This window comes from Chiloscyllium punctatum, chromosome 32, assembly GCF_047496795.1.
Source record: "Chiloscyllium punctatum isolate Juve2018m chromosome 32, sChiPun1.3, whole genome shotgun sequence".
Classification (NCBI taxonomy): Eukaryota; Metazoa; Chordata; class Chondrichthyes; order Orectolobiformes; family Hemiscylliidae; genus Chiloscyllium; species Chiloscyllium punctatum.
The window spans coordinates 20,746,918-20,771,422 of record NC_092770.1 but is presented as its reverse complement, the minus strand read 5'-3'; the positions used below and the strand labels follow the sequence as shown (position 1 = coordinate 20,771,422).

The following is a 24,505-nucleotide window of genomic DNA, read 5'->3' as shown; positions in this document are numbered from 1 at the left end:
TAGGGAGTATCGAGGAACAAAGGAATCTTGGATGTCAGCACAGGTAGATAGAGTTGTGAAAAGCAATATGGGATGCTTGCCTGCGTTAGCTGGGGCTTATAGGAGCCAGAAAATCTTGATACAGCTTTATCAAACATTGATGAGGTCACAGATGGAATACTGTGTGCAGTTCTGGTCACCACACTAAATGGAACGACATGGCTGCACTGGAGAGGGTGCAGAGAAGCTTCACTAGGAGGCTACCTGGGATGAAAAGGCCGAGTTATGATCAAAGACTGGTTAGTCTGAATTTGTTTTCCTTAGAATACAGGCAGCTAAGGGGAGGGAATCTGATTAATATACAAAATTTGGCTGTGGGCTTGTGTTGCAACAGTAGCGCGTCTGATTCCAGATCAGAAGGTTACATGTTCCGATCACATCAGGCTCACTGAAGCTCAATTTCTTGGGACAGCACGGTGGCTCAGTGGTTCGCACTGCTGCCTTACAGCACCAGTGACCCAAGTTAGATTCTAGCCTTGGGCCACTGACTATGTGGAGTTTGCACATTCTCCCCGTGTCTGCGTGGGTTTCGTCTGGGTGGTCTGGTTTCCTCCCACAGTCCAAAGATGTGCAGGTCAGGTGAATTGGCCATGCTAAATTGCCCATACTGTTAGGTACATTAGTCAGAGGGAAATGGGTCTGGATGGGTTACTCTTCGGAGGGTCGGTGTGGACTTGGTGGCCGAAGAGCCTGTTTCCACACTGTAGGGAATCTAATCCAATCTTTTTAAAATTACGATACACATAGACTGAGTAGGTTGTGAGAATCTTTTCCCCATGGCAGATGCATCTAAGACAGAGGGCACAAGTTGAGAAGTAAGTGGTTTAGAGTGATTTGAGGAAATGCTTCTTTTTTAACCAGCATTTGGCAGAAATTTGGAATACGCTGCCTAAAACGTTTGAGGAGACAGGTGCTCCCGCAACATTTAAGATGCAACTGGACGTGCGCTTAAAATGCCAAAGCAGAGTAGACTACGAACTACGTGGAGGAAAATGGGATTAGTGTCGCTTGGTGTTTGTTGGTTGGCACAGACATGTTGGGCCAAAGGGCCTGTTTCCATGCTGTATGACTATGGCCTACTCCTGCTCCTATTTTCTATGCTTCTATGACACTATGACTGGAGCCTACAAAAGCCAAGCTTTACCCTGTAATTTTAATCTGTCTTTATCCATCTCTCTCAGGAAATTAAGTTAGTTTGATAGTACTTTTGAGCACATGATAGCATGAGAAAAACTATCCATAATTGTGTATTTTTGAATGACTTCACACATTCTGGTGGTATGGTATTAACACTGTAAAACAAGAATTTTCAGGGAAAAGGAACAAGTGTTGTAGCAATCAACACAAGTTATTGCAAGTTTATCCTTTAACTCTGTGCAAAAAGAGGAGTTTGGTCTTAATTGGTTAAAATCAACAGGTACTGGTACCATGCAATTATTATGATTGTAACAAATTCAAATCTCAGATTTTAGAGTCATTGAGAGCAGACAGAGTTATACATCACAGAAATAGACCCTTCAATCCAACTCGTCTGTGCTGACAAAGTTTCCCAAACTAAAATAGCCCCATTTGGCTGTGTTTGGCCCATCTCCCTCTTAACCTTTCCTGTTTATATACCTATCCAAATGTTTTTAAAATATTATAACTGTACCTGCAACTACCACTTCCTCTGATAATTCATTCCACATATGAACCACCCTCTGTGTGAAAAGGTTGCCCCACAGGTCCTTTTTAAATCTTTCACCACTTACCTTAAAAATATGCCCTCTAGTTTTTGAACTCACCCACTATAGGGAACGGACCTTTACCATTCATCCTATCAATGTCTCTCACAAGGTTTTAAACTTCTTTAAAGTCATCCCTCAACCTTCTATGGTCCAGGGAAAAAGTCCCAGCCTCCCAAACTCTCCAGTCCCAGCAACATCCTGGTAAATCTTTTCTGAATCCTCCCCAGTTTAATAATATCCTTCCTATAGCAGAGGCGACCACAAGTGTACACAGTACTCCAAAAGTGCCCTCAATGTCCTGTATAACCTCACCATCACATCCCAACTCCTATGCTCAATCGTCTGAGCTATGAAGGCATGAGTGCTAAAAGCCTTCTTTATTCCCCCATCTATCTATGACACAAGCTTCAAAGACCTATGTACCTGAATCCCTAGGTATCTCTGTTCAATACTACCCAGGGGCCTACCATTAAGTGTCTAAGTCCCGCCCCTGCACATCTTACCAAAATGCAATACCTCACATTTATCCAAACTAAACTTCATCTGTCACTCCTCAGCCCATTGGCACAAATGATCAAAATCTCTTTGCAATCTTAGATTACCTTCTTCACTGTTAATGATACCAGCAATTTTGGTGTCATCTGCAACTTACTAAACAAGTCTCCTAAATTCTTATCCAAACTGTTTATATAAATGAGATACAATAGTGGACCGAGCAACTCACAAAGATAAAAATGTAACTGGAGCAAAAAAGCAGCAATGAAATGCTCCTAGAGTGAAAAATGTAAGAAAAACATATTAGCAAAACAATTATTAGGTCCTTCACCTTTTCAATCACTCACCTGGGTTAAAACATCCAGTTGCTCTACAATGTGCCCTAATGTGCTGGCAAATGTTGGTGGGATGCCTGTGTGGTCCTCCAGAGTGCTAGTTATACCAGGGTCACCACTGGCTGGGTCCATTGCATGGGAGCTTACCCGATGAGAAGGATCCAGACAACTGTTCACCTGGTTTGTTACTAGTGAGGGACTGTGCGACTCTGCTGCTTTTGACTGCAATCAATTGGCAAAAAAAGGAAACAAAAGGAAAATGTCATTCCTGCATTCCAATATCATGTGCATAAAAGATATTAGCTTCGTTTGTCTTCTTGTATGATGTCCAACTTCAAACAGATTTCAGTACTGAGAGAAGTCTGGCAAAGAAAGACACTAAGCAACAAAGCTTACTCTGTTTACACAGAAAGTTTAGCAACTCCGCATCAATTGCCTTTCCATCTGTGACCCATCTGTTCTTACAATCTAGATTTCAAAGTGAACAGATTAATAAAACAGATCTATTCATGATGTAAAAACTACCTGAAAAAAGATCATGTGCCAAGAATATAGTTTATACTATTCACAGAAGCGCTATAGCTCAGAAGGTGGCCATTCAGTCCATTGTGTCCTTACTGACATTCTGAATGAGCAATTCACTTAGTGACATTCTCCCGATATCTCACTCCTTAACCCTTTACATTCTTCACTTTCAAATAATAATCTAATTCCCTTTAGAATAATCCAATTGAATCTGCCTCCACCATACCCTGAAATAGTGAGTTCCAGATGTAATTAACCGCTGCCTGAAAAAGTATTTTCTCATATCGCTTACCTTCTTTTGCCATTTATTTTAAATCAGTTGGCGCTCATTCTCAATTCCTTTGTGGCTGGGAATAGTTCCTTCCCATCTATTCTGTCCACTGTTTCAAACAGAGCAAGATGAGGCTCCCCAATTTTGGTACTGATTCAGACCGGATAATCCGAATAGTTAAACTCCCAGGCGAGAAGGGATGAACTGACATTTATTTTGTTCACTCACCCCCCTCAGTTGTTCATAAGATTAATTTGCCCTGAACGTGCTTCTCCCAGACCAAGTGAATCTGTGTTTTAAAAAGAGCTAATTTAACCAGGTTTTATTGAATTAAGAAAGGAGTTAATTAATTAGTTACCAACTGTAATGAGATACAATAACACAACAAACTTGCACAGATTAGGAATAAGATGGGAGTCCATACAGAAAATTTTAAAAACAGTAGATGGATCAGTCTCAAGGTCGATCATGAAGAGTAAATAGCAGAACTTTGCAGCCGCATTTTGGCTGGTATTGATAGTGTGATGATGCTGCTCCTTTCACAAGATTATGTTGGCCTTGTGTTTTCTTTTGGAGGTGGGGGGGGTCACAAAGACAGAGGTTTGGATATGTCCGGAAATAGTTACATAAAAAATGGTTTTAAGTGTTTTTTTTACAAAAACACTTGTACAATGAAAGGGGAGTAGCCAATTCTCCCAGTTCAGGGTTAGGTTTGTTTTGGTTTTAACAAGCTGTTTTTGTTTGCAACTGCTGGTCCAGTTTTAGCTGGGAACCCAGAGAAGCTGCTGGACTCAAAGAAGTAGCTCCCTGCTGAACCCCCCCCTCTCTCTCTCTCTCTCTCTCTGACACTTTTCCTGTAAGAACCAGTGTTTGATTTCACCTTTTTTTTGCCAAGGGAGGTTGCAAGTATTTGATACATTAAATTGCGATAGAGTTGAATAGGTTTTCGCATAGTCAGTTATTCTAAATTTGGTTCTCTTTTGTTGGTGTTTCATTCAGTAGTCTGTAAATAAATTCTGTTTTGTTTAAAACTGGTTGGGCCAGCTGCATCATCCTGGAATACCCATTTTACACCTGCTTAAAACAGCTAGAAAAGTTAGGGTCTTGGCTATCTTCTTGAAATGCTTTTGAGGGGGTCTGGCCTGGCCCATAACAGTAGTGTTGATATTGGTAGTTGAGAAGCCTAGTTTGTAATTTTTGGCTTTAGAGGCAGTTAGATCTTTCTTGCCCCACCCCTTGTACCTTTGGATGGTAGCTGGCTGATCTTATTTAAACCTCATTTACCTGCATTGCAGGGGTGTTTAATGGCTGTTCTTAAAGTGCGAACTTCACAGCACACATGTCCACATACCAAAATGTCAGGTCACTAATACACAAAGACCAGGCACTGTAGTTTTTAAAAGTCTGTTTATATATCTCTAGAAGCATAAAACAGAGTGATATATACAAGAAATGGCTTTTTATTGAGAAGGGAGTCAGCCTATCATTATTCATGCCCTTTTGAATCGTTCTGCTTGAAGTTTCCCTTTCTCTGGACAGCTGTGATATTCCATGGGCTCACACCATCCTGTTAGTCAGTGAATTTTTATCTACTGTCATCTTTTGGCTGTAGCAGTCCTCTTTTTAGGAAAGAAACATAATGGAATTAGAAGTTCAATATACACTTAAGTGCAGAGAAATTTTATGCTGTCATTATCACACAAACCCCTCATATTTTGAATTCATCTATCAAATCTCTCCTCAACCTTCTTTTCTGCGAAGAAAACAGTCCTACCTTTACAAATCTATCTATCTATCTACAAAGTTAAACATCATACAACACTAGGTTATAGTCAAACAGGTTTGTTTTGGAAGTACAAGCTTTTGGAGCACTGCTCCTTAGTCAGGTAGCTAGTGGGGCAGGTCCATAATACACAGAATTTATAGTAAAAGATCAAAGTGTCATATAATTGATGAAATGCAACAAACTAACCTGGATCGCTGCTTAGTCTTTAATCACTTAGAATGGGGTTGCAGGTTTCGATTCATAAATATGTAAATCCCAGAAATTCTTTCAAGTCACAGTCCTGAGATAACTTAAGATTTTATTTAAAAAAAAGGTGACATCTCAGCTCAGACAATGCATTAAAGGTATGAGGTTACAGTCTGTCTGTATCACAACCTTGAGTCAGACTGGTTCTATTTCCAAAGTAGGAATTGATAAAATGTAATACGGACTGACTGCCCACAGATTTTGCGCTTTTTGGACAAAATAGAATGCAAATAGAAATCTGCAAAGGTTGGGATACAGATTCTAACCTCACACCTTTAATGCATTGTTTGAGCTGAGATGCCACCTCTTTTTCACATAAGCCTTAAGTTTTAAGGGGACTGTGATGTGAAAGTAGTTCTGGGATTTACATATTAATGAATTGAAATCTGCACCCCCACTCTCAATGATTAAAGACTTAACAGCAATCTAAGTTTGTTCAATACATCACTTCAGTTTCTATGACACTTTGATCTTTTACTATAAATTCTGTGTCCTATAATCCTGCCCCACTAGCCACCTGACAAAGGAGCAGTGCTCCAAAAACTTGTACTTCCAAAATAAACCTGCTCGACTATAACCTAGTGTTGTGTGATTTTTAACTTTGTCCACCCCAGTCCAACACCAGTACCTCCACATTAATATATTTTCACAACTGAAGCTTCCAATCTATGACCCACTCTTGCAAATCTTACCTGCACACTCTCTAAGGCCTTCACATTCCTTCTGAAGTGCACTGCCCAGAACTGAACATTACACTTCAGCTGAGGTTGAACCAGCATTCAAGTTCAGCATAAACTCCTTGTTCTTGCTGCCTATATCCCTTTTAATTACAACTTCAATATTGATTCGCAGTAAACAAAATGAATCAATTTATTTGTCGACTGTTCTAAAATCCTAATTTATTTCATACATTTTTGTCTCACAGAAGAATGCTTTGTATTGCTTAGTGAGCTAGGCAAAAATAAGTAAACTGTTCTGATTGAAGGAAGAAGAGTTTTTAACATAAGCATTCTCTTCCATTATTCTCTCCAGTCCTTTCTAAAGCAGAAAACACAGGAAACTGGGAAACAGATCAATTGACATTCCACTGTTCCAGTCCACAACATGCTCCAACACAAATCAGGACCTATACTGGGTTTTGACCAAAATGCGAGTGAAATAAATTCTACTATACAAACTTGCTAGGTGTATTCAATTTATTCCACATTATAAAACTGAAACATGCTGAAATATTATTGGTCATTAACTTTTTACCTCAGGTGTTTAAAAATATAAAATATGAACTAGTTACAGAAATGTCCTCATAAAAGATGTTCTTAAACCATGAGAGGTACATAATGACCTTAAACAGTAAGTACTATCTATTCCTGTGCCAATAACTACAATGCAAACATGTTCTTTCAGCAGTAAGAAAGCCAAGGAACAAAGACTAAGCCAGTCATAGCTGGTAAACTTTGTGGAATTACTTCTGAGTCAGAAATAAAAAGAAAAACAAGACACAAAGCAAACTTGATGCATCAGTGCAGGAAGCTATTACCACAGTATTACCAGCCGGATGTCATGCAGGAAATTAAACTGGTAGCTTCTGTAAATATGATATCACTGTCATCTGTCAGTAATTGATTAATATTGTTTCCTGTCAGGCATAAATGATTCTTCTCACTGTGTGGTAGTAACACAGTAGCTAGAGTTTCTGAGCAATAATTAAGCACTATCCATTCTTCACAGTTCAGTGCCTAGCCAATGAACTCAGATAGCACAGTTATTGACATTTTATTCAGAAAAATACTGTTTGGACAGCGAACTTCACAGTTTTATGGTTTCTAGTTTTACTTGTTCTAAAGATGCAGCTTAGACAAGTGATGTTTACAAATATATTGCCACTGTGAATCACTAATCCTTACATATTTCATGAAATTGCAAATCAAATCAAATTAGGCCCGATGAAAACTAAATGGCACTATCTCTGACAGGTTTGACTAAATTAAAGCAAAGTTTCTTTTTAAGGTGAGACGACTTCCTTCTTTTCTCACCCTAAAAATACACACCCTAGTTTTGAACTCGCCTACCTCAGGGAAAAGACCATGGCCATTCATCTTATCTATGTCCCTCATGATTTTATAAACCTCAGTAAGATGACCCCTCAACCTCCTACACTCCAGTGAAAAAAGGCCCAATCTTTCCAACCTATTTTTGTAACTCAAAACCCCAGTATTCAGAGACTGGAATGCCTCTTCCATTTTGGCAACATCTTTTCGGAACCCTCTCTAGTTTAATAATATCCTTTCTATAACAGGGCAAACAGAACCCGCGCACAGTACTCCAGAAGAGGCCTCACCAATGTTCTGTACGACCTCAACATATGATTGGGTTTCCAATTCAGTGCAGTTCCAAAAAGCTGCAGAGGGCAGCAGATTGCTATATTCAGTATCACAAATATCATAATAGTTGTTTCTATGTATTTTGCTGATTCTCTTATCTACAAAGATGAAGTAATCTATTTCTTCAACTTCTATATCGAATAAATCATAGTCTGTAAACAAAAAAAGCAAAGAACTGCAGATGCTGGAAAGAGAGACATTGGACACAAAATGCTGACTCTGCTATCTCTCCACAGATGCTATGATCTGGAGGCACTGGTGACTGTCAGACCTGATGAGTTTCTCCAGCTATTTCTAATTTTTGAAATCATTTTGTGTTGTTACTGTGACAAAATCCTACATTTGCCCATAAACCTGGTCATTGACTGACTCAGTATTCCTTATGAAAATTGACTAGTTACAATGATAGATCTTGACTCTATTGCAACTGGACAGATAGGATGTGAACCTGAGAAGTTCTTGGCCATGCATAATGTTCTTGGGACTTAATACAGCCAAAAGCAGACCAAGCTTTAATATTATACAAGTAAACAATATTAGTTTTTTTAAAAATTAAGCAATCATTTAATGCTTTCTGTTGCTTAGTACAGCTCCATCTTCTTGTGCTTTTAAGTATGGCAGCTTCACATGAACACATTCAAACTGCAACTTCAAAACATTACAGCACGAAGTAACTATGGTCTGCCGACCAGGGTTACTCTATTCCCATTGGGGAAGTACACCCCACTAGATGTCAGCCCAGTATTCGGAGACTGGAATGCCTCTCTGCTGTCTGGTAAAGGCTGAATGGGATCAAAGTACTGCCTCAGGAGGCTTTAATGTCACCACTGAGCCAAGACCAACTCCGCTTCTGCATCTTCTTTGTTATTTGTTCATGGGAATGTGGGCATTGCTGGCTAAGTGAGCATTGCCCATTCCTGACTGCCCTGGAGAAAGTGGTGGTGAGCGGGCTTCTTGAACTACTGAGTCCTTTGGTTGTAGGTACATAGCAAATGCTGCTAACCAAGAATCCCACGATTGTGATCCAATGGCAGTGAAGGAATAGTGATATATTTCTAAGTGAGGATAGTGTGCAACTTAGAGAGGAAAATGCAGACAGTGGTGCCCCCAAGCACCTGCTGATCTTTTTCTTCTAGGTGATAGAGGTGGAGTGCATCTATAAATACATGTTTGTTTTATTAATAAAAGTACTGTTATTTCTTAGTAAGCTGGCAATGTGTTTCAGAGGTTTAGAATGGCATGGCCAGGCCTTTTTTTAAAATTCACTCGTTGGATCCGGGTGTCACTGGCTGGCCAGCAATCATTCCTGGTCCCTAGTTACCTTTGAGGATATGGTAGTGATCTGCACTGTTGATCTGCTGCAGTCAACATATTACAAGTTGATCCATAATGCCGTTGTGGAGGGAATTCCAGGAGTTTGACCCAACGACAGTGAAGGAACGCCGATATATTTCCAAGTAGTGATTCGCTTGGAAGTCAGCTTGTAGGTGGTGTTCCCATGTGTCTGCTGCCCTTGTCCTTCTGGATGGTGGTGGTTATTGGTTTGTAAGGTGTTGTCTAAGAATCTTTGGTGAATTTCTACAATAAATCTTGTAGACAGTGCACACTGCTGTACTAATCATTGGTGATGGAGGGAGTAGATGCTTGTGGATGCAGTGCGATAATCAACTGAGCTGCTTTGTCCTGGATGGTGTCAAGCTTCTTCAATATTGTTGGAACTGCACCCATCAAAGCAAGTGGGGAGTATTTCATCACACTCCTGACTTGTGCCTTGTAGATGATGGACAGTCTTTGGGGAGTCAGGTGGTGAGCTACTTGCTCCATTATTCCTAACCTCTGACCTGTTCTTGTAGCCACTGCGTTTATGTGGTGAGTCCAGTTGAGTATCTGGTCAATGGTAATCCCCAAGAATCTTGATAGTGGGGGATTCAGTGATGTTAACACCATTCAATTTCATGAGGTGAAGGTTAGATTGTCTCTTAGTAGGAATGGTCATTATCTGACATTTGTGTGGCTTGAACATTATTTGCTACTTATCAGCTCGAGCCGAGAAATTGTACAGGCCTCATTGCATTTAAACATGGTCAGCTTCACGGCACTGTGGCTCAGTGGTTAGCACTGTTGCCTCACAGTGCCTGGGACTCGGGTTCAAAACCCACCTTGGTCAACTGTCTGTGGAATTTGCACATTCTCCCCATGTTTGCACGGGTTTCCTCCTGGTGTTCCGGTTTCCTTCCACAGTGCAAAGATAGGCAGGTTAGGTGAATTGGCCATGCTAAATTGCCTGTTAGGTGCATTAGTCGGGTAAACGTAGGGGAATGAGTCTGGGTGGGTTGCTCTTTGGAGGGTCGGTGTGAACTTGTTGGGCCGAAAGGCCCGTTTCCACACTGTAGGGAATCTAATTTTCAGTATCTGAGGAGCCGTGAATGGTGCTAAATATTATGCAATCATCAGCAAACATCCCCCACTTCTGACCTTATGATGGAGAGGTGGGGTCATTGATGCAGCAGTTGGGCCTCGGACACTACCCTGAGCAACTCAAAGAACAGAGGACAGTACAGAGACAGAGTCTGGTGACTGTTCAGGAACGGTCTTATCTCAAAACTTTAACACTGCTTTCTTCCCACAGGTGCTGCCAGACCGGACTTTCTCCAGCAATTTCTGTTTTTGTTTGCTCATATTCTAAAAGGAACCATGCAAATAAATTAGTACCATACCCTCTTCACTTGAGGGAACAAATACATTTCTAGATTTAGTCAAGTCCTAGTAACCTCCTTAAAGATAATGACTAAATCAAAATATAATCACACTTAAAAGGTAAGATAAAAGACACTGCCTTCAGTGAGAAATGAAGGATGTCAAAGATGAAAAATACTGCAACAGGAAATACTCTCAAAAGTGACACTATAAATAGCTGAACAGGAAGGATAATGTGCTTGCATGTTCATAAATTGCAGAACTACTTAACTAGCCAACAGGAGATCAAAATAACAAGGGGAAGTATACTTTGAGTGGACATTTAAGAAATGAATAGATATTTTGCAATTGCCCCTAAAAGTTGCTGCGTGCAGCTTTTATACTTAGCTGCACCAATATATCATTCACTTCTCTCACATTAAGACCATATAAGATTTTAAAATTTGTACTTTATTAATTCATTACCAGGCCCCTGTGGTCAGAAATAGTCTGTGAATCTCACTTTTATCTTCCATGGGGGGGGGGGGAGGAAAGGAACCTTTCCTAGATTTTATATTCCTGAATATGTATCACAAAATATAATCAAACTGTTTTTTTGTAGGAAGAAAAGTAGGTTTAAAATCTAAACTATGACACTTTTATTTTAATAGTGAACTATTTGTAGCATCTTAAACCTTGCAATTATGCCAAGGACTCATTTCAAATTAGGAGTCTCGACTCATTTGTCCATCAAATGTAGCATGAGATTAAAACTGGTGACAAATCCTAGATTGAGAACTAATTATATTGAACAAACTATTTCTTAAATGATATAGCTGCAATGTATTATACTGTCATTAAAAGTATTCAAAAATACTTTTACAATCAACAAGGTAAGGACTGCAGATGCTGGAAACCAGATTCTAGATTAGAGTGGTGCTGGAAAAGCACAGCAGTTCAGGCAGCATCCGAGCAGCAGTAAGGAATTAAAGTAGTAGCAACCTAATGCATCTTGTCCTTGTTGAAATAGTGTTTCCAGACTTCCATTGACTTGCCTAAAAGTTTGCTGGAGGCAGATACATTTGAGGCATTCAACAGGACTTTAGATTATTTAAATAGAAATATTGTGCACTGTTTTGGTGGATGAGCAGGGAGATGGCACTGTCACCATGTTCATTAGGAGAGCTGTGCAAACATGGGCTGAATGGCCTACTTCTGCACAGTAACAATTCTGTGATTGTCTAGTCTCAACCCAAATACAGTTAAATGCATTTTCAGTTAAACAAAATCAACTTCACTACAAAGACAGAGTTCAACATTTATAACTAATAAGTTGTGGCAGTGGGGGAGTAGGAAAGAGAGGTGGATTTGAGGCCAATGATCAGCCATGATCATGTTGAATGGTGGACTGGGCTTTACGAGCCATGGAATCAACGCCTGCTCTTCTTTCTAAGATTCCTGCAACCACTCATTTAAATATTTCCAACAAAATAATGGCTTTATCACCTGGGGAGTTTAAGAGTCATATTGTCACAAAATGTAAGAAAATTGCCACTATAGTTTTATATTGTAGTGCAGCGGTTGAGTAGGGAGCAGCTATGATCTGAAGATTAAAAGGATAAAAATGCAAAATCTAGCTTTCTAATCAGGTTTATCCAACCAATAAACACGCCAGAATGCTCACTTTGAAACATCTGCCTGACATCAGCACAAGATTTAAGACACTACAAATCATTTTTACCATTCATACAAATGATATAATACATTGAACCACAAACCTACTGTTCCACGGCATTTAATTCCGTGGCAATGCAGATTCACTGAAAATAATATAACCTTTCACTAGGGTATTCATTATTTAATAACTGTCATATTTATTACAAGCAATATCAAGATCAGCCTTACTAAGGAACACCAAGAATGTACTTCTATCCTTATAAATCTAATTGCACTTAAAATATAAGTCTCAGTTTGGTAACTGATGTGCTGGACAACTGTGAGATGCTAACTTTAGTATCCTCTGGAAAACTATAACAAACTTCTCACGGAAATGGCATTTAGATCAGTAAATCATCTTTTAATGTCAGCAGGAAGCTCATTACTGTCTGGCAAGCCAAGTGACAAAAACACTAGCTGTCAGCACCACAGAGATACCATTTCCTGTGGAACTTCTGCAGTTACATACCTTGAGGTGCATTTCTCCATGAAGGAAGTTACTTTTAAACAGGAAGAGAGGAAGGAACAGTTGCTACAGACTATGTGGCTGATGGCTTGTTGAACATTCTTTGAATGTTTCCTTTTCAATTATGTGAAACAGTGACACTGACTCTGTATCTGCACATGGAACAAGTTGCTATTTTAGATACCAACGAGGGCTATTTGTGCTTTCACAGCAGTGAGGTCAAGGGTGACCAGTAACACAGGAAACGAAGGAACAGAAATAATTCTTGAAACTTTAGCTGTCCCTATATTTTCCACACAACAAAAACACTCCCAAACAAGCTGCAGTATTGGAGCCCCTGACATTCTGACTAGGTATTTTAAAAGAATGACTTTTCAGAGATCACTGATTAAAGAAACATAAAACGCACAAAAACGAACTTTGAAATAGAAATGGGAAAAATTCAGCACATCAATTAGCAATTTGCTGAGGAATAGGCAAATTTAGATTTCCAGTCTAGACCCTTTACCAAAACTGGAAGAAATGAGAGGAACACTACAATAGATAGAGGGGGAGAAAGAAAATAGTTGAATGTAAAATGATCCTTAGAATGCATAAATGCATTGTTACATTAAACATGAATAATGAGGCACAGAATGTACCAGTAATGTTGCAGCGGTTAGAGTGGGATGTGTGTCTTTTGCGAGGCAAGACAAGTGAAAATGGGAACAGGGAATTTTGCAAATGTACAGGATCCTAGCCCCAGAGAACAAACAGATACACTTCATAGGTGTTGAGTACTACAGTGCCAACTATGTCACCTCCAACAGGCAACACTCCTTGAAAATACAAATACGCTGCAACAATGCAAGCATTTCCTGAAGAAAAACTATAACTGAAGTCTAAATTATTAAAATCAACAGGATCACAGGGGAGCAAAGTACCTAAACAAATGGAAAACTGCTGTTCTCTGAGATTGTGTTAAGCTGAACTAAAACGGTGCATAAGTTTAAGAACAGAGGTCTGAGTTGGAGAGGGCTAGAGGTCTTAAATGTCAAGTGACAGTAAGCTTCAGGTTGTTTGACAAAGTGGTCATCTCATGGTATTCCAAATGCAAAGGACACCGTGCAGTGGACAGCAGGTTTAACACATCTGCAAATTTCATGCAAAGGAGGATTGTCTGGCACTGTGGGCGCACTGAATGCACATATTCTCAGATGTAATGATGCAGGGATAAGAAAATCTAGCAATGCAGTGGCGGGAACATGTGCTAGCTGTCTTGTAGTGAACTGTTACTTTCAACAAGAGGAGTTTAGAGGCTAGTTCATTTGGAGTTGTGGAAATCATAGATGATGACAGCGAAGCCACCTTCAGTGGTGGTGGGTCACCAAATGAAGAGAGATATTTTACACATCATGGTATTGTCAGATGGATTGCAATGGAAACAGAAACTGTTGCAACTGCTTGGAGTCCTTACAGGAAGCACAGTATTTAACATGTACAGCATTATCTTATTTCCACTTGGCAAAAGAAAGTTCTGGTGTTTCGACGCACAATCTGTTCTCCTTGATGAGAATGCTAATTGTTCAACAATCCCAGCATTAATAGCATTTGAGCTAACATTTTGATCTAAAATAATTGTATACTGGAAGTTTCCTAAATAAACTACATTTCCTCCCATAATAAATGCATTTAGTTTTAATGAAAGAATATTTCAGGTAAGAATTACAAAAGATTTGTGAGCAACTTCAATACTGACTTACTTATATTTCATTTTGTTTCAGCAATGTGCTAGCTTTCAATGGCTTCCAAGATTCAGCTTTAACTGTTCTCATATTTTTATGTTATGATGGGGATAGAGGTAAGGTTACAGGTCTAAACACACAGGCTAATGCTCTGGGCGGACAGGCTCAAATCCCATCATAGCAGCTGGACTATGGGCAAAATCTTGTAAGGGCTCATGTGATGCTGGCGATGGTAGGATTTGCAGCAGAATTGTACGAGAAGTCTGGAAAGGACGGTATGATGCACCTTGTTAATGGCCATCTCACCTCATTAACATTCAGCTTCTGATCTTACTATGTAAGATTCCTGTTAATTAGTGTAAATTAACAGTTATATCTTATTAAACACACTAGATGTTGAGAAAACTTTACACAGAAACCAGTGAGGACCTGGCGAAATCAGCTCATCATTGCTCTGAAGGGCCTCCATGTTGCATATGACCAAACTGCATTACAGGTCATGGGCACCTGCTACCACAGTCACTTTGAAGGTTTAGTTGGGCAACCTCCAAGGCACTTATGCCAGACATGCATTCTTTTTATCAATCCTTATTGTTAGCTCAACAAATTTGAATATCTTTGTCAGCAGGAGGTTCACCTTCTGGCAACCATGTTGACTCTGATTATATGACGCATTTCTAAAATGCTGTACTATTGCATCCCTTATTAAGATTTTCCCAATGACAAATGTTAAAAATAACTGACCTATAGTGACCTGTTTTTGTTTCCCTCCCTTTTTAATAATTTGATGTTACATTGGCAGTGTTCCAAACCTCCAGGACCTTTTCTAGAATCTAAGGATTCTTGGACAATTACTATCAGTGCATACACTATTTCTGCAGCTACTTGCTCAAAATCTAGGATGCAACTCATCACGTTCAGAGGATTTATTGGTTTTTCAACCCTATTTGTTTCCACTGGACTTTTCCCTTGAGCAATAGTTGTTGTGTTTACTTCCCAAACCAGTTTGGACTTGATTATTTAATATTTTTGGAACGATATTAGCATCCTCAATTGTGAAGACTAATGCAATGTATTTATTCAGTTCCTCTTGCATTTTCTTATTCCTTATTATTATTTCCTCAGTCTTTAAGAGACTATGTTTACTTTGGCATCTTCTCCTTCATCCATCTGGGGGGGGGGGGGGAAGAGAGAGAAGGGGGTAGTGGTGGAAGGTTGTTTTTTGATCAGGAGACCTTTGACTTGTGTTCTGCAGAAATTGGTGCTGGGTTCACAGTTGCTTTACGTTTATATAAATTATTTGGATGAGAAGTCAGGAGGTAGGTGAGTAAGTTTGCAGATGACATCAAAATTGCTCAGAGTATTCAAGTACATGAGCACCAACTAGCTGCCAAGAGTCAAGACTAGCTATCACTTGTATTCATACACATGGACAATGAAGGACCCCAATTCGACTGGGACTGGATATCCATCCTAAGACAAGCCAAACAGAGACATGCATGGAAATTCCTGGAAGCCTGGCACTCAGCCTGGAATTCCATGAACAAACATGTAGAGTTGGACTCTGTATACCAATCACTAAGAAACAGAACGAGAAACAAAACTGGAAATGACACCATCAACCCCAGCAGACCCAGACACACAAATTGCAAGCTTGATAGAACGCAAACACTTCAAAGGCGCACTGATGATGTTTGTAGAACACTGATGAAATGTCTGCGAACAAACTTACCAGCTTGGCGAGTAAGTCAACAACCCAAAATTGGTGGCATAATCTACAGTGAAAAACGTTATCTAAGATTACAAAGGGATCTTGATCAATTGGGGCAATGGCCTGAGGAGTGCAGATGGAGTTTAACTTGGATAAATGTGAGGTAATGCATTTTGGTAAAATGAACAAGAGCAGTTCTTCGACAGTTAATGGTATGGCCCTGGGGAGTGTTGTCAAACAGAGAGACCTAGAGATTCAGGTACGTAGTTCTTTAAAAGCTGCGTCACAGGTAGCTAGGGTGGTTAAGAAGGTGCTCAGCACACTTGCTTCACTGCTCAGACCACTGAGTATAGAAGTTTGGACTGGTGTTGAGGTTGTACAGAACGTTAGCGAGGGGCCCTTTTGGAGTACTGTGTACAGGTCTGGTCAGCCTGCCGTGGGAAAGATATTATTAAATTGGACAGGTCTCAGAAAAGATTTACTGGGATGTTGCCAGGACTGGAAGGTTTGAATTATAAAGCGAGACTGGATATTTCACTGGAGCGTAGATGGTTGAGGGGTTACCTTATAGAGGTTCATAAGGTCATGAGGGGCACAGGTAAGGTGAATAGCAAAGGTCTTTTCCCTAGAGTAGAGGAATTCTCAACTAGGGGGCACATTTTTAGTTGAGGGGTGAAAGACTTAAAAGGGACTGGAGGGGCAACTTTTTTTCTCACAGAGGGTGGTTCGTATGTGGAATGAACTGCCAGAGGACGTAGTAGGTGCAGGTACAGTTACAACATTTAAACAAACATTTGGCTAGGTATATTGAAGAGAAAACTTTGAGAAAGGTATGAGCCAAATAGACAAGTGGGACTCGTTCAGTTTGGAAAACCTGGTTTGGCATGGACGAGTTGGACTGAAAAGTTTGTTTCCTTGCTATATGACTCGATGAGTTTAGATCAGAGTAATGCCGGAAAAGCACAGCAGGTCAGGCAGCATCAGAGGAGCAGGAAAATCGACATATTGGGCAAAAGCCCTTCATCAGGAGTAACTAAAGGGCTTTTGCCCGAAACGTCGACTTTCCTGCTCCACTGATGCTACCTGACCTGCTGTGCTTTTCCAGCACCACTCTGATCTAAACCCTGGTTTCCAGCATCTGCAGTCCTCACTTTTGCCTGTATGACTCGATGAGACAAAAGAATGTTTACAAATAACTAGCTTGATTCTCAATTATTGGGGATTCCCTGCTGAAGGTGACATGAAAATGGCTGGCTGCAAGTTTTAGTTAACATAAGATAGCGGAGAAGATTTTTTTTAGCTGAAGCAGGAGCTTGTTTTGTGTAATAGTAAAGTAATATTTGTAGACAGAATACATCCAAGGTAACAAGATTACAATAGCACACAAACGGTCTTACAATGAGTACACAAAGGATGCTGTTGCAAACATACAGCTGCAATTCTTTATACAGAAACAGGTGGATAAAGACACCTTGAGTGTGCTGATAGAAGAATTCCATAGCTGATTTAAATAATAAGATGCATCACAGGATAAAAGGGTCTGTTAAGATTCCCAGATCATCATAGTTACAGATTTGGAATATACATAAACACATATAATCTTTTAAAATACAGTAAACAGTCAGGGACCTAACTCAATAACTTTAGACAGACAGCCTGAAACAGTCAGAAAAGGCCCTCACACTGTTCGCTGGGAGGATTGAATTACAGGAGAAGTTAGCAGTATTAGAATGTGGCTGAATAAGATGCACTGTGAAACCCCAAGGATAGAGATAAGGCTGTCTGGTAAATATCATGAAATCATGGAAGACTGAGGGTGCTTCATAAGTTTGCCTATCACAGATCATGCAGTCACATGATTAACCTGATTGGCTATATATGTGACCAATCAGTAATAAAATTGATTTATAATAGTCAAAGATGGCTGAAAACAGATGAAAAGTTTGTCTTTCTTCTGTTCAGGGAAGAAACTTCTGGAACCCCGGAAGTGTAATTTCAATAAACTCTTTGCTGGAAGTGGACTCAAAGTGTTGAATTATTTAATTAGTCATCTGTCCGAACACTAATTCTGTTCCTTTCACTTGTCTTTTAAATTTGCATCGTTCCACTAGAGGAGGTAGAGCTTTCTGATCTCCAAGCATGAATTAAAGACTATGAGACAGATGTTCTTCCAACTACCAGAACCTAGGTGTACAAGAGCCTGTAAAAATAAATATATGGTTGCAAACTTATCAATTTACAAGATGGGGATAGCTCCACTGAACTCTTCCTTAAAGACCAACTGTTGGACAGTCACAGATTATGCCTGACCTACAGGAATGCCTTCCTTGCAGTACATGCTTTAACTGTGATCCAAGCTGTATAGTCCCTTGCTGGAGACATCTTTCAGAACAAAACTTTTTATTTATGTTTGGAAGGACAAATCGTGGAGTCAGATATAGATTTTGAAGAGTAGCCACTCTGTTCATTAGTCCAACTTGCTCATATAGTAGACTATCTTTTGAAATGGGTTCACTTGTCACCTAACTACATAATCCATTATGAAAATAAGGCACCAGCTATACAAAACAGAATTATGGAAGTTTATGGTGGAAAAAACAGACTATTTTTGTTCTACAGTGCCTTGCAACATTTGATTCTCTTTTCTGTAGGATAGTGTTCTTTGGTTCACTTAGGTAAGAGCTTTAACAGGTGTCTGACCATGGTTGAGAACCTCCGAATTATAGAATCCCTACAGTGTGGAAACAGGCCATTTGACGCAACAACACCGACCCTCTGAAGAGTACCCACCCAGGCCCATTCCTCTACCCTATTACTCTACGTTTGCACCTGACCTACACATCCCAGAACACTATAGGTGAATTGGCCATGCCGAATTGCCCAACCTGCAAACTTTTGGATTGTGGGAAGAAAGTAGAGCACCTGGAGAAACACATGCAGACACAGGGAGAATGTGCAAATACAACACAGACAGTTGCCCAAGGCTGGAACCAAACCCGGGTCCCTGACACTGAGGCAGCAGTGCTAACCACTGAGCCACTGTGTTGACCCCACGGTCATATGGAATCTAAATAAGGGCAGGACAAGAGGACCGTTGCTTTTGTTAATTGGATCAGGATGCAACAAGCACGAGTTAAATCTCTGGGTCCAACGATTGTCAGTATTTCAGAATCAAGAAGAGAGCAGTTACACAATCAGCTTTTAGCATGCTAATTTCCATTCATTCTGAGAAGTGAAATGTTGGCAGAGCAAAATCTGGCTTTGAGAGATTAATTAGACCAGTGCTGGTAGAAAACTATTTTAAAACTTTCAATTTCAATACAGTACTTCACATTCACATGAAGTTCATTCACACCAGTGAATAAAGTTCGCAATGACCCAGGTAATGTTCAATGCTTTTCAAGTACAATATATTATGCAGCATGTGGTGAAATCAGAGACTTAGATGTCCCACATTTGAAAATATGATCACTTAAGTTTTGGAAATGTTGAAAAGCCTTTGCTTAAACTACCCCAAATTTATTTTTATCTTAACGAGACCAGGAGACTTTGTGTAGCTCCACAAAATATATTACAACTACTGATTGCTTCAGGTTTCATGACTGTTTCCCCCCTCAACCAACAAAACCTATTTATCAGTTAAACATAGGAGATGACCAATTTGTGGGAGAATGGTCAGGAAGTGAAAACTCATGGACTCAAAGGGAAAACTAAGTTGGCTCAGTGGTAGTTAGGAGGAATGATTGAAAGACATTCAGGCCACTGGAAGGTTGCAACCATTGGGGTGCTGCAGGGCTCAGCACTAGACTCCTTGCTTTTGTGGTGTACTGCTAGTTTAGACTTAAACAGAGAGGGTATGATTAAGACTTTTCTGAACAATACAAAATCTTGTGTAGTGGATAGACAGGGGAAGAGCCAATAAACAATGCACTGGTCAATTTAGCAGAAAATCAAACTTAATGTAGAGGCATGTGAAATAATACATTTGGAGAAGGCAAGTCAGTCAACGAAATTCACCATGTAGTAGATGTGAAATAGAGGATGAAAGGCTCTAAGAGTGTGTGTCGTCAGATTAGATAAAACTTTTAAGGAACCTTACAGAATTTTTTCCTTTAACATATGAGTCACTGATTATAAGAGTTAGGTGGTTATGCCAGAATTCTATATGACACTAGTTAGGCCACAGCTAGAATATTACATTATAGTTCTGATCCCCACATTACACGAAGGACAAACAAAAAATTAGAAGGACACTGCTAATGTGTCAGCAGTAGCTGAGTTGATGGCATCCCTATTCCTAACTCGAAATCACAAAGTTCCGGGTTCAAATTCCATTCCAGGACTTGAGCACAAAAATCAAAGCTGACAATCCATTATATACTGAGGGAATGTTGCGCTGTGTTGCCTTATGGATGAGACATTAAACCCAGCCCCCATCTATGGGTGGATGTAAAATATTCCAAGCATAATTTGGAAAAAAAGAACAAGGGTGTAGGTGCCTTGGAGAATATTTAGCTGGTCAACATCATTTTGCTGTTTCTGGGAGCTTGCAATGTACAAATTAGCTGTTGCATTCCCTACGTTACAACAATGACAACACTTCAAAATACATTCTGTAAAGCACTTTGAGATTTCCTGTGATCGTGAAATGACTGTATAAATACAAGTATTTATATTTTCTTCATAAGAAAAAAATATTGGATACACTACCTTTGGAAAAGAGGATGCTAAAAGGAGATGGAAGTGAGATATACAATTTAAAAACTGTGTAAAAGACTGGGATTCTTTAATATTCATTCCTGATGAAGGGCTTTTGCCTGAAACGTCAATTTTCCTGCTCCTCAGATGCTGCCTGACCTGCTGTGTTTTTTTTAATCTCCAGCATCTGCAGTACTCACTTTTGCCTAGTGGAGTCTTTAATAACCTGGGCGGATAGATGTGAAATAATGGACAGACAGTTTACAGAGAAGTTGATGAGAAACTCTCAGATACAGGATGGTGTGGGAACCTGAAACTCCCTGCAAGAAAAGACGGTAGAATCAAAAATCTTCCATCGCACTTAAAAAACCCTTCCATGTGCACTAGAGATGCTGTAACCTACAGTGCTATAGGCTAAAAGTTGGCAAGAGGGATTATGTTGGACGGTTCTTTTTCAGCTAGCAGAGAAACAATGATTTCTTAGCATAGCAGGCAGTGCAGCCATTTAACAATCTGAAGTTCCCCAGTTTAATTCTCCGAGAAAGCGTGACAGTGAACGAGTGGCTTGTGCTACATCATTGACTCATGCTCACATCATTCCCTCATTGTTCTATGGGTGCAATTCTCACTTTGGGATTTGTAGTGTACTAGCATGTGATGGGTCCCGGGTTCACATTGCAGATGAGCCCCAACTATTTACGCGGAGTACACGAAATAAGGTAAGTGAACTTACATTGCAGATTGAAACCAGCGGGTACAACGTTGTGGACATCACTGATTTGGCTGCAAAGGGAGTTAGGGTTTGATACTAAGAATCCAAGAACACAGTCCTACTGGAAGGAGACAGACAGATGGGCAAAGGGGGTGGGGTTTCCTTGTTAGTAAGAAATGAAATTAAGTCAATTGCAGGAAACAAAATAAAGTCAGAAAGTGTAGAATCAGTGTGGGTAGAGTTAAGGAACTACTAAAGAGAAAAAGACCAAGTTGGAAGTTATGTATAGGCCCTCTACAAGTAGTCAGAATGTGGGGCAGAAAATAAATTAAAGAGATAGAAAGGCATGTAAGAAAGGTGCTATTGCAATGACCATGGGGACTTCAATATATGGATGGACTGGGAAAATCAGGGTGGTAGCAGATCTCAAGACAAGGAATTTGTGGAATTCTGTGAGGTGATTTCTTGGAGCAGTTTATAATACAGCCCACTAGGGAACAGGCAATTCTGGATTTGGTAATATGTAATGAGGTAGAGTTGATTAGGAGCTTAAGGTAAAAGAACCCCTTGGGGGCAGTGACCATAATGTGATAAAATTCACTGTGGAGTTTGAGAGGGAGAAGCTGGAATAGATGTAACTATTACATTGAATAAAGGTAATGACAAAGACATGAGGGAGGAGCTGGCCAGAGTTGATTGGAAAGTGAGCTAACAGGGAAGACGGTGGAGCAGCAATGGCAGTGGTTTTGGGGAGTAACTCAGGAGGCACAGCAGCAAGTCAAGCCAAGGAAGAAACAACATACTAAGGGGAGAATGGCTGACAAGTGAAGGACAGCATAAAAACAAACGAAAATGCATATAATGTGGTGAAGATTAGTGGGAAGCCAGAGGACCTACTTAAAAAAATACAATAAGGGAGGAAAGGATGAAATATGAGGATAAACAAACTAGTGATATAAAATAAGATAGCTGGAATTTTATTAGATATATAAATAGGTAAGAGAGGCAAGAGTGGTCATTGAATAACTAGAAAGTGAGGTGGGAAAAGTAGGAATGATAAAGAAAAGGCACAAGAACTGAATAGGTACTTTGCATCAGTCCTCATGGTGGAAAATACCAGCAGCACATCAGAACTTCAAGAAAGTCAGGGGACAGAGGCGAATGTAGTGGAGAAGATATTGGGGAAGCTGGAAGGTCTGAAGGGGAATAAATTACCTGGACCAGATGGACTACACCCCAGGTTTCTGAAGGGAATGGTGAAGGAGATTGTGGAGGCATTGGTGGTGACCTTTTGCAAATCACTGGAATCGGGGGGGGGGGGGGGGGAAGAATCCCATAGGACTCATTAATAGCCAATGTATACCTTTGACTGAAAACAAAAACTGCTGGAAATCACAGTGGGTCAGGCAGCATCCATGGACAGAGAGCAAACTAACATTTTAAGTCTAGATGATTCTTCAGAGCGGACATGAAATGTGGAGGGAGCAGCACATATGTAATGATTGGGGTGGGGTGGGAGTGCTGACGGAGAAAGGGTGTTGATTGTGCAGATTAAGTTATTGCAATGTGAGAAAGGCAGAATAATAATGTGTCCAACTGCCAAACTTTAAAGAACAGACAGTCCCACTGAACTGGAGGGAGGGCTCAGAGGACATGCTGACAGAGAATGTAACAAGTAAAGCTAAAAGAGAAGGAATGACAGTGGGTTTACAATCTGAAGATGCTGAATTCAATTTGAAGTCCAGAAGATTGTAAAGTGCCAGTTTGAAGAGGAGACATTGTTCCTCCAGTTTGTGCTACGATTCACTGGACCATAACAGAATGCCCAGGACAGACAAGTGGACATGTGAGCAGGACGCTGTGTTAAAATGACTGGAAGGTCAGGGTCTTGCTTGCACACGGACCAGAAGTGTTCAGCGAAGCGGTTAACCAGTCTGCATTTGGTTTCTCCAGTATAGAGTAGGCCACATTGTGTGCAGCAAATGCATACACCAGGTTGAAGGGAAGGATGAAACTCTGCTTCACTTGGAAAGGTGGTTTCGGACCTTGGACGAGGAGCAGAGAGGTGGTGAAGGGGTAACTGTTACATGGGAAGGTACCCAAGCAGGACCGACTTCACGTCAGCTCTGATGAAATCATCTAGACTCGAAACATTAGCTTGCTCTCTCTTCATTGATGCTGCCTGACCTGCTGTGATTTCCAGCATTTTTTGTTTTCAGTACAGATTCCAGTATCTACAGTAATTTGCTCCTAAAATGTAACACCCTTGCTGAAGTACACAGAAGATGGGAAATTATGGATGGATTAGCCTGATCTCTTTCATTGGTAAGATTTTAGAATCCATCATGAAGGATGAGATTGCAGAGTACTCAAAAGTGCATGGTAAAATAGGGTTGAGTCAGCACAGCTTATTAAGGGGACGTCATACCTGACAAATCTGTTCGAATTCTTTGAGGAGGCAACAAGTTAGACAAAAGAAAGCTAGTGGATACAATCGCTTTCGATTCCCAGAAAGCCTTTGACAAGTTGTCGCACAGGAGGCTGCTAAATAAGATAAGAGTCCATGGTGTTAGGACAAGGTACTGTCATGGATCGAGGACTGGCTGAGAGGGATTTAAAGAGGTCATTTTCAGGATAGCAGAATGGCAACTAGTTGAGTTCCACAGGGGTCAGTTTTGGGATCACATCCCAAAGTCTCAGTCATACAGCATGGAAAAAGACCCTTCTGTCCAATTCATTCATGCTGACCAGATATCCTAACCTTAATCCTATTTGCCTGCATTTGGCTCATATCCCCCCAAACTCTTCCTAGGTATATATCCATCCAGATGCCTTTTAAATGTTGTAATTGTACCAGCCTTTGCCACTTCCTCTGACAGTTCATTCCATATACGCACCACCTGCCAGATGAAAAAGTTGTCCCTCAGGTCCCTTTTAAATCTTTCTTCTCTCACCTTAAACCTATGCGCCCTAGTTTTGGACTCTGCTACCCTGGGG

At 40.2% G+C, this 24,505-nt stretch overlaps 1 protein-coding gene across 5 annotated transcripts in view; it reads right to left on the bottom strand.

Annotated features, from left to right (window-relative positions):
- The window catches only part of LOC140457965 (uncharacterized), a 108,848-nt gene that overhangs the window by 23,511 nt on the left and 60,832 nt on the right, over positions 1-24,505 (bottom strand). For 4 of the 5 annotated variants that reach the window (XM_072551840.1, XM_072551843.1, XM_072551841.1 and 1 more), the window contains one exon: positions 2,609-2,818. The exons of the other annotated variant lie outside the window; for it this stretch is intronic. In XM_072551840.1, the coding sequence (XP_072407941.1) occupies positions 2,609-2,818 (210 nt within the window). The remainder of the gene's footprint in view (positions 1-2,608; positions 2,819-24,505) is intronic. 5 annotated transcript variants of the gene reach the window in all.